Genomic DNA, 11218 nt, shown 5'->3' on the forward strand with positions numbered 1-11218 from the left:
AGTCAAAAACAATTGAATCTATGTGTCACACTAGTTCACCTGCAGGTAGCGAGAAGCAAGAGGACAATCTCACATCATAACAAAATCGAACCTACAACGTTGGGATAGAAAGTCATCTGCTTTAGCCACTACACCATGTATCACTGCTGTTGTAAGAGTCTGTGAAGATTATAATACTCAAAGCAAGGCAATACTCGAATTAACATAAATAGCAAGAATGAGCCAAGTAGGGGTCAGTGTCTTAATCAAAATTAAGCTACAGGATAGAGCAATCATTGAATCACGAGATAAACATCCACTTCGCAATTTTTGGTTAGGCGGTTGTGATTTTTGGTTAGGCGCTCCGGACACCAACAGGAACTACCAAGGAACGACACAAGCGCGACTGCCTAGGGGCAGTAGTTCAAACGACCAAACTTTGCGTCCATTGAGAGTTCGAACTTCCTTTTCTAGAAACACCAAATCCAAGAACGATGGAGCGAACTACCAAGCTTGCGACTCAAGTTAGCAAATGACGCTTTCTAGAAATAAGCCCTGGTACGAGAGGACCCGCAGGTTCGAATATCTACAGGCCATACCAGCAGAACGATAGAGAAGTCCAGCACCCTTGTTCCTGTAGCTCCACTTGTCACCCTAACTACACTAAGATCCTCAGCTACAGTCACTAGCTGCTTGATACTGATGAAAATATACGTCTTGTATTGTGTTATCAGTCACTTTAGATAAAAGTATTTGCTAAGTCCACAAGGTAAATGTAGCATCTGTGGACATCGCTAAGTCGTCGTATGTGTGTGTGTGTGTGTGTGTGTGTGTGTGTGTGTGTGTGTGTGTGTGTGTGTGTCTGTTCTCACGTTCTGGTAGTTCCCCTCAAACTCCTGGTTGTGCTGGGCGATGTTTTCCTTAAACTCGAAGAGAACTGCTGCCTTGACGTCCATATCAGTGGACCCTCGCAGCCGCAAGAGTCCCACGAAGGTACTACAGAGAGACGATGAAGACAAGGGGGAGGAGAGGGATGGAAAAGGGGGAAGAGAGATATAAAAGAAGAGAGGAGAGGGATAGAAAAGGTATAAAAGAAGAGATGAGAGGGATGGAAGGGGGAAGAGAGATATAAAAGAGAGAGAGAACAGAGAGTTAGAAGATGGAGGTGAGTAAATGACAGAGAGATGAGAAAAGCCTCCTGAGAGTCGTGTTTTGACCTGCTCAACATCACGTTATTGGTGTCAGCAGGATATGAAGCAGTCTCTGTGTGTGTGTGCACGAGTGTAAATTTGATTGAATATAAGAGTATGTGTGTGAGTGAACAAGTGAAAATTTTATTACATTTGCGAGCGAGCGAGTGAGTGAGTGAGTGAGCGAGCAAACGAGTGAGTGAGTGAGAGAGAGAGAGAGTGAGAGAGGGAGAGAGAAAGAAGGAGAGAGAGAAAGAAAGAGAGAGAGAGAGAGTGAGAGAGAGAAAGATAGTGTGACATGGAGAGAGAGTGATTCCTACCTGATCAGCAGGGCCTCCGGCTTGACTCTCCACACAGCCTCCTGCAGCAGCAGCTGGGAGCAGAGGGCCTGCAGGTGGATGAGACACTGCAGCACGGCGTTGACGTAGCACGTCTGCCCCAGGTTGGGCAGCCTGCAGGGGGAAGGAGACCAAGCCACGTCACCCACCCAACCCAGTGCAAATGTATTTAGTATTTACTGTTTAGTATGTAGTATTTAGTATTTAGTATTTAGTATTTTAGAATCATGTTTATCTTCTACTGCCTCTATTGTACAGTGGAGTTTGCAGGGGGAAGGAAACCAAGCCACGTCACCCACCCAACCCAGTGCAAATGTATTTAGTATTTACTGTTTAGTATGTAGTATTTAGTATTTAGTATTTTAGAATCATGTTTATCTTCTACTGCCTCTATTGTACAGTGGAGTTTGCAGGGGGAAGGAAACCAAGCCACGTCACCCATGGACAACCCAGTGCAAATTTATTTAGTATTTACTGTTTAGTATGTAGTATTTAGTATTATAGTCAGGGCTTTGAACCGATTTTTTTTTCCAATTGGTTCGTTCCGAACAGAAACGGAATTATAACGTTTCCGGTTATGTGTTCCACCAATAAATTGACGTTCCCGAACCGGTTAGAACAAAAAAATACTGTTCCCGGAACGGTTAATTTCGTTCCTGTCAGCTGTTTAATGCTATAGAATTATGTCACATCTTTCTCATCCAGCTTAAACCAAATGTAATAATATTACAACCATTATTAAATAATAATAATTATATTATTATATAATTTACAACAAATTCCAACTGTCGGGGGGAAAGGCCATCCAGTAGGCCTACTCATACCGTAACAAGCCATCTGTGCATTAGGCAAACAGAGGTGTTGGCGCCATTTAGCCAAATGTTCGCTAGTCCATCATTAACGTGGAGTCGACAAATATAGCTATTGTTATTGTGTTTGGAATGAGCGTTTTAATTAACGATGGATCGTAATTTACCCCTTATTTAAGATGTGGAGTGGAGACTTTGTAATCCACCGCTCTTTCTCCATACAGTCAGCGAATGTCTGATGTGATGTCACACAGGAAGTGAACCTCAGCCGTCATGGTAACGTGCGCAGGAAAATAATTACTTTTTTTTTAGGCAACGAAAACTTTGAGGAACGAAATAAAACCGGTATTAACCGGTTACCATTATTTTTAAATAAGTGTTCCTGTTCCAGAACATAAAAAATAATAACGTTTCCGGTTTCGTTCCTGTTCCCTGTAAAATACAAAAAGTTCCCAGTTTTCGTTTTCGTTCCTTGAACCGGTTCAAAGCCCTGATTATAGTATCATGTTTATCTTCTACTGTCTCTATTGTACAGTGAAGTTTGCAGGGGGAAGGACATCAAGTCACGTCACCCACCCAACCCAGTGCAAATTTAAGCAGTATGCCCCGAGAGGCCGTAGGTTACGCTGATTCTAGAACAGCTAAGGGGCGTTGTTATGCACGACGCCGGAGTTCTAAAACCCCCCCTTAGCTGTTGTAGAATCAGCGTAACCTACGGACTCGAATGGCTTATTGCTTTTCTAAAACTGTTGCTATAAATACCTGGCAAAGTTTCATAAAGTAAAGGCAAAGCAACGAGAAATTTAACGATTTATTCATAGATAGTCATTCTTCCAACAAGAAATATATTTCCTTTATCTGAATGGTTGCCAAGCAACGTCGAGACGCAGCTACTTTAACTTTTGTATGAAGTTATGGTAGCGCAGTAATATAGAATGGAATGCGGTCAAGGTGTATGTTTGTGCTGGATTTTACAACGGCATTGAACGCGATTCAGCCAATCACAATCAAGGACCGGAACTATCAGTTTTAGAAGTAAGCCGTAAGCACCAAGAGGCAGTGCTTTACAGTGACTTTACATCAGCTAAGAGGCTAAGAGTATTTTACAGGGGTTTCAATCATGGCTCAGCCCGTCACAATCAAGGAGCGAAACTAACTGCCTATATAAAAACCGCAAACATAATGTGTTCCCGACAATAAAATCAAGTTAGTTAGGCTAATAGATAGAACACCGTCCAGGTATCAGTTTGATTTACCAAATGTGCCCAAGGGTAAATGTGTGTGTGTGTGTGTGTGTGTGTGTGTGTGTGTGTGTGTGTGTGCATTTGTGTGTAAACGGTCTCTGGATGAAGTTGTGACGATGATGTGGTCATTGGGTGACCTACCCTCTGCTCTCCAGCTGCAGGTACTGGTGGAGTAAGGCCTTGGGGGACCTGGGGGTGGTTAGGGCTGAGCAGGGGCTTCTGCTCCTGCCCCTAGATGCTCTGTCTCCAGAATGGCCCATCACCTGGACTGCAAGTCTGTGAAAAGACGAGTTCAGCACAGTTAAATGTTGACATACTGTATGAATGTGCGCTGCGTGATTGTGTCAAGTGTGCAGTAATGACAGCACAAACCGGTCTAGGGAGGAGCCGCTGGTGACCCCAGATAAGGTCACCGTCACAGGGGCATTAGATGATCTGGTGGCCCTGGATGAGGTCACCGTCACTGGGGCATGGGATGATCTGGTGACCCTGGATGAGGTCACCATGACTGGGGCATGGGATGATCTGGTGACCCTGGATGAGGTCACCGTCACAGGGGCATGGGATGATCTGGTGGCCCTGGATGAGGTCACCGTCACTGGGGCATGGGATGATCTGGTGACCCTGGATGAGGTCACCGTGACTGGGGCATGGGATGATCTGGTGACCCTGGATGAGGTCACCGTCACAGGGGCATGGGATGATCTGGTGACCCTGGATGAGGTCACCGTCACAGGGGCATGAGATGATCTGGTGACCCCAGATAAGGTCACCATCACAGGGGCATGGGATGATCTGGTGACCCTGGATGAGGTCTCCGTGACTGGGGCATGAGATGATCTGGTGACCCTGGATGAGGTCTCCGTCACAGGGGCATGGGATGATCTGGTGACCCTGGATGAGGTCTCCGTGACTGGGGCATGAGATGATCTGGTGACCCTGGATGAGGTCTCCGTCACTGGGGCATGAGACGAGCTGGTGATCCTGGATGAGGTCACCGTCACAGGGGCATGGGATGATCTGGTGACCCTGGATGAGGTCACCGTCACAGGGGCATGAGATGATCTGGTGACCCTGGATAAGGTCACCGTCACAGGGGCATGGGATGATCTGGTGACCCTGGATGAGGTCACCGTCACAGGGGCATGAGATGATCTGGTGACCCTGGATAAGGTCACCGTCACAGGGGCATGGGATGATCTGGTGACCCTGGATGAGGTCTCCGTCACAGGGGCATGAGACGAGCTGGTGACCCTGGATGAGGTCTCCGTGACTGGGGCATGAGATGATCTGGTGACCCTGGATGAGGTCTCTGTCACAGGGGCATGAGACGAGCTGGTGACCCTGGATGAGGTCTCCGTCACAGGGGCATGGGATGATCTGGTGACCCTGGATGAGGTCTCCGTGACTGGGGCATGAGATGATCTGGTGACCCTGGATGAGGTCTCCGTCACAGGGGCATGGGATGATCTGGTGACCCTGGATGAGGTCTCCGTGACTGGGGCATGAGATGATCTGGTGACCCTGGATGAGGTCTCCGTCACAGGGGCATGAGACGAGCTGGTGATCCTGGATGAGGTCTCTGTGACTGGGGCATGAGATGATCTGGTGACCCTGGATGAGGTCTCTGTGACTGGGGCATGAGATGATCTGGTGACCCTAGATGAGGTCTCTGTCACAGGGGCATGAGACGAGCTGGTGACCCTGGATGAGGTCTCTGTGACTGGGGAGTTAGAGCAGCTGGTGGCCCTGGATGAGGTCTCCATGACTGGGGAGTGAGAGCAGCTGATGGCCCTGGATGAGGGTCCTCCCTCCTTGTCCTCCATCATGACGTCCTCCTCCTTGAGACTTTGGGGCGTCCCATGCCTTGGGCCTCTCACCCTCTCTGCCCAAACAGGGCTTTCCTGGCAATATGGAACATTCACAACATGGGTCATTTATACATTCTCCTCAAGATTCCCTGCAGCTTTCATCTCAGAGGTCAAATTAAATTGCATGCAGCTTTTCCATGAGTAAACCCGCTGAGCATTAGATCAGGAGAGTCAAACTAAAAGTCCCATCATGGATCATCATCTCCCATAGACTGCCAACAGCATGCACGAGAACAAGCCTTATTTAGATTAGTTCAGCTGACTTCATGCTCAGTATTAATAACTGTATAAACTGGGGCTTAGCTACAGAAAGACCGAGGTTCGTAGAAAAAACATCTACCGGTACCTCCCCCTTCCTCTCCTCCTCCTCTTCCTCCTTTGTGAGGTCCTGAGGGGCATTAGATGTGATGGTGGTGGCAGGGACCTCAGGCTCACATTCTGGTGATGGGGCCTCGTCTTTAATCGGTTCCTCTAGCATGCGGGTGACCCTAAGCAGGAGAAAACAGTGTGTTAGTCAAAAGCACACTAACTCACACATATGGCCACAGTGTGTTTGAGAGAGAGAGAGAGAGAGAGAGAGAGAGAGGGTTCTAAAGTGTCATAAAGCTTACGTCTGAGGGGGGGCAGGCTCTACACTCTTCTTCTCCTTCTTTTTAAATAATCTCCTCAGCCTCTTGAAGATGGGGCGGACCCTTTGTGAGATTTCAGAGAGGGGATTGGGTGGAATAGAAGGAAGTAGATAATCAGAGTAAACTCAATGCAGGTGAATAGAACTAGCTAGCATAAACAGAACCGTAGCCATAGTAACCATTCGCTGTGAGGTGCAATTAACAGGCCTCTTGGACCGCTGGCCTTGACCACTGAGCCCAGTAGCCTACAGTGTACAGTTTCAAGTAGCAGGTCTGGCCCACAGTTTAAACTGAGTTTATTTCCATGTGTTAAGCCATTTATAAAGTGTGGTCCCCACTGTTTATCCTGTACTTTAACTCCTTACAATTTTGAACAAAACGCTTGCATAGACACTGCAAGATGGGCTATCTCTCCTTTACCTCAGCAATGACATGTTTATTGTACCAGTAGTCTGCTGAACTAATCTATAAGCTAGTTACAAAGACACACCCGGAACTACATACTTGAACAGCCCTTGACTCTGGCCAGATGAGATTCAATACAGTTATAGAACCAACATTTATTTTAGGTATGTATGGTTATGGTTATGGGATTTGGCATACGCCTAGACCTAATCTTTACAAACTTTATGACCATATCATTAATTTTACACTAAATAGCATCCCTTGTGTTACTTAGTGCATGGTTTACAATGCAGGATAATAGATTACCTCTGAGGTCTGGGGATTGCAGCCTCTTGTACCGGCACTGGGTGGACTTTCTTGGGCTGGAATACATTGTAAAATAATCTCATTTGTGGCTAAGGTTATGTTTGCTTAGAAGATGCTTAACAACATTACAGTTCCATTAAGAGTTTGATTAGGGCATTGCATAGAAAGATATATAGCCTACCCTGTGAACCCCACCCATAACGCCTTTTCTCCTCGGATTTGTAGGCTACAAATCTCGTGGGAGAGCTATTTTAATATTAAAATAAAAATAGTCTCATCTATAAGGTTTTTAGAGCGATATTGTTATTACCTTCCCAATGGGAAAACAAGGGCAGCACAGCATTGCTCCTGCTAGTTATCCGCTCCAATGACAATGAACTCCAATGACACTTGGCCACTAATGAAAAAATAATAATACCAGCGGCTTTTTACACTCACCATTGCGTCATAGAGATAGCATGGCGTCATAAAGGGGGATATCAGAGAGGCGTTTAATCACCATTCTATCTGCAGCCAAGCGTTAACGTAACACCCTAAGGGTATGTAAACGGCTACTTGTGTGTCGCAGAATCATTTCCATAACCTACTTTTGCGAATAAAATAATCATGAGGAAACAATACTTGACTGACTGAACTGACACTTGACTGTAGGCCTATGAAAACAACACTCACTGATTCACTTGTTTTTTCGTAGCCCATTGGTTTAATTGTTTTAGAATTGTTGGGAGAATTGTTTAAAAAGTGTTACATTGTTTACCATTGTTGTAAGTCGCTTTTTGCTTAAAAAGCTTCAGTCAAATGTAATGTAGGTAGGCCTAATGTAGCCTAAAAAAGGTAAATAAAAGCACACTATGCAAGATTTTCCCCTTTAGGGACCGTTCGTTATTTAAAAACGGGATCACCGGACCCAGATAGCAAGGTGACATTGATATGATGTTGATTTTCCATCCAAATCATCATTTTGGTTGATATTGAAATCTCAATGGTAAATAGACATTGAATCAGCATTACAATCCTGACAAAAACCCGACAGTGCATGAATATCGATAAGAGAGATATCGAAACAACATTGGTTTATAGTTTATGTTGCCATAATCGATAGAGCATCGATACATAGTTCACTAAAAGATATTGAAAAGTCATGGATTTGTGGTTGACTGGGAAATCTTAACGTGGTGATTGAAAAGTATTGGATTTATAGTTGACCGCGCGACGACGTTTGAACTGTCCAGTTCATTTTCAGCAACAGTTCAGTCAGACCAACGGGGGTGTTCAGCTCTCTGTCAAGTTCACTCCTCCTTAATGGTAAGCAAGCATTTATTTATCAAACGATAATGTTTTATTGTAAAAGTGTACTGCATTAAATTCGGTCATGTTTACAGTCTATGTACATCGTACTGTCAGATTTACAAACTGATTCAAATGCTAGGCTAGCTAAATTTACTTGCTGTTGTCAAATTAATGTTTAGGCTAACTTACGTTATGGCAGTTCATCATAATGTTAGGTTAACGTTACTCGGCAGTCTGATTTATAATTAGGTCCTACCTTTGTTGTCAGTAAGTTACAGTTTATTATACTCATGATAATAAAATATGAAGTAGTGCTAGGCCTACCGGTAACGTTAGCTTCTAGGCTGTCAAAATGATAGGCTGAAGATGTGCTGCTGGTTTACGTGGAGATTTAGCTAACATTTATGTAACTCCTGGTGATCATATTTTTGTGAGTTTTTAATAGGCTAACTTTAGCAATACTGATATAAGTCAACTTTAAGTCATATCTGACTAGACTGCTATCATTAACCGTTCATTGGGCAGCAAAAGTGTTCGGACGAACAGAGCTGCCCAAATGGCTGGTGCTGCTAGCAAACACGGCATGTTCAATGAGCTCACCCAGCTTGCGAAACTGAATTATTCTAACACCATCTTCAGCCTGGCATTTTGACAGCAAACTCAACAAACATATAGAATATATATTCTATGATTATTCTAAAGTTTCAATTATAAGTAGCCTTCAGTTGAACATATTTATCTAACACTGTCTATCTCTTTTTCTTCTGTTTCTGTTAGGTGCCACTTCACTCTGCTACTGGATGGTGGAGGGCTAACTGCGAACGGGTGGTCTATGAATGCTATACTGAATGGATGGCAGGGAAGCACAACACACGTGAATTTCTAAATGAAGAAGAGTTAATAAATGCACTTGATTTTCAAACTGATAAGTTGTCTGGTTATTTATGCACGATTGTGTAGCCTAAACCAGCCATACTAGGCCTAGTCAAATTTATCCTGGCTGTATAAAGCAGGATGTGAATTTCCCAATATTTTTCCAGATTAAACGTGGTTTACTGAGGTTTAATATCAATTGAAATACCATTGAAATCGCATTGATCTTTAGTTTGGTTGTAATTTCAACGTTGTTTCAATATTCATTTTAATTGAAATACCATTGAAATTCCGTTGATCTGTAGTTGGAATTTCAACATTGCTTCAATATTAATAGAGGGTGCAAAATGTTATAGGATCAATGTTTAAGTGCGACGTTGACTCAATGATTTTAACATTGACAAAATAATGTTGATTTAACATAGATTCAATGAGTAATTGCTATCTGGGGAGGGTTTTTTAGTGCTTCGGTCAAAAGTTGCATGACCTTTCCCTGCCTGCTATATAATTTTCAACGACCCTCCAGCAGTTTTTTCAAAAAATGATATGACCCTCCCCAGCCAATTGTCGATGTCTCCGCCCACGCTCTTACACGCTAAGAAAACACATCAACATATGCTACTGCCTTTATACCAACCTCTGCTTTCTGATCTTACACATCACACTTCACCAAGATGGTGGCCATTTCAGTAGATTTACTCACTAACATTGTTGTGAAAACACAATAAGCATGGAAACGAAAAGCACACTTCCTGCAACTGCATTAGCCTACTTGAAAAGTTACTCCTCTAGTAAGTATTCACATGAAATAAAACAATAAAGCATTGAGACCATTCAACAAAGCACACTGGGTAATAACAAATTCAACACATGAACTTGTTGCTATGGACTCGTCTCTAGGCTTCCTCAGTCATTGTAGCTAAAGCCGCCAAAGCTGAACATTATCCAAAACTCAATTTCTCAGATGAGCGTCAATTTGGGAGCTTGCTACACTCTTTCCTTCTCAAATGACTTGAAAAGTCCGTTTGCACAATTTAACAAATAATCACAGGGACCGAAAAATACCTAACATGACAATTTTTTTTTATCATTTTAACGTTTCCCCGCTGTCTTGCCGTTTTAATATTTGGGCAGGAACGAGGTCAATTGGTAGAAATGCTTGTCAAAACGTTAAGAGCTGGATGTGTGGATGAAGGACAAGTATGCTTTATGTTAAGCACACTGTTTAAAGTTAGGCTATATAAGTAAACCAAAGTTAAATTTAGCTTTTTTAGGGCTGGATAAAGTTGACCAAATGGATATAGGCTGTTAGGCGTGAATAAAGTAGACTACTTTGTTGCTCCAACCCTTCCAACGTTAATGGGGATATTGACATTTTCCGTATTTTGCGTGAGAAACCCGGGAAATCTCCCTTATTTTCATTGTTCAATGTTGACAGAGCTATGGAACGAAAGAGAACGTTATATGGCGACAGAAATCAACAATCAAACAAGCCACTTTGATTTTTTGCTGTTTTCAATAATACAAAAAATGGGTGACCCTCCCTCCTAGACAAAAAAAAGTTAGGTGACCCTCCCCTCATCAAAGAATAAAAAGACATGACCCTCCCCTATTTTCCTCCGGTGACCCCGTTTATAAATAACGAACGGTCCCTTACGAAGCCAATTTGATGGTAAATGAACTAAGTAGTAGTAGTAGTAGTAGTAGTAGTAGTACAACTCAGAAAAAGAAAAACGTTGTGTAAAATGCAAATAAAAACAGAATGTGATAATATACAAGTCTCGTAAACCAATATTTATCAGCAAAAAGGACATAGACAATATATCAAATGTTGAAAATGAAAATTTGGACTATTTCATGGAAAATATAGCCTATGTTAATTTTTAATTTGATGCCAGCAACATGTTTCAAAAAAAGTTGTGATGGGAGCATGTTTACCACTATGCTGCTTCACCTCTTCATTTAAACAATTCCGAAAAAGTTTATGAACTGAGGAGACCATTTGCTACAGTTTTGAGAATGAAATGTTATCCCATTACTCCCTGATATAGGATTTCAGTTGCTCAACAGTATGGGTATTCTTAGTTTTTCATTCCATTATGCACCTAATTTGACAAATCTGGACTGCAGACAGGCCATCTTAGCACCTGGACTTAGCACTGGATTCCTCTATCGAGAAATACTATATATTTAAATTAGGGCTTTCAATTGATTAAAAAAATAATCGAATTAATTACACACTCTGTGATTAATTAATCTAAATTAATCGCATATATAATTTTTG

General features: G+C 42.9%; 1 protein-coding gene and 1 long non-coding RNA gene across 10 annotated transcripts in view; one reads left to right on the top strand and one right to left on the bottom strand.

Annotated features, from left to right (window-relative positions):
- LOC121699582 (flocculation protein FLO11-like) overlaps positions 1-7167 on the bottom strand; it is a 14594-nt gene extending 7427 nt beyond the window's left edge. For all 9 annotated transcript variants that reach the window (XM_042081839.1, XM_042081837.1, XM_042081840.1 and 6 more), the window contains exons 1-8: positions 7082-7167; positions 6772-6827; positions 6043-6123; positions 5778-5919; positions 3933-5464; positions 3702-3836; positions 1490-1621; positions 852-975 (exon numbers count right to left, since the gene is read on the bottom strand). In XM_042081839.1, the coding sequence (XP_041937773.1) occupies positions 852-975; positions 1490-1621; positions 3702-3836; positions 3933-5464; positions 5778-5919; positions 6043-6123; positions 6772-6827; positions 7082-7114 (2235 nt within the window). In that variant the 5' untranslated portion in view covers positions 7115-7167. The remainder of the gene's footprint in view (positions 1-851; positions 976-1489; positions 1622-3701; positions 3837-3932; positions 5465-5777; positions 5920-6042; positions 6124-6771; positions 6828-7081) is intronic.
- Positions 7168-7952: 785 nt separating this feature from the next.
- LOC121700405 lies at positions 7953-8987 on the top strand. Its single transcript, XR_006027224.1, has 2 exons — positions 7953-8076; positions 8839-8987. It is a non-coding gene; the product is annotated as an uncharacterized LOC121700405 (long non-coding RNA).
- The last annotated feature ends 2231 nt before the right edge of the window (positions 8988-11218 follow it).

This window comes from Alosa sapidissima, chromosome 24 (genome assembly GCF_018492685.1).
Source record: "Alosa sapidissima isolate fAloSap1 chromosome 24, fAloSap1.pri, whole genome shotgun sequence".
NCBI classification, from domain to species: Eukaryota; Metazoa; Chordata; class Actinopteri; order Clupeiformes; family Clupeidae; genus Alosa; species Alosa sapidissima.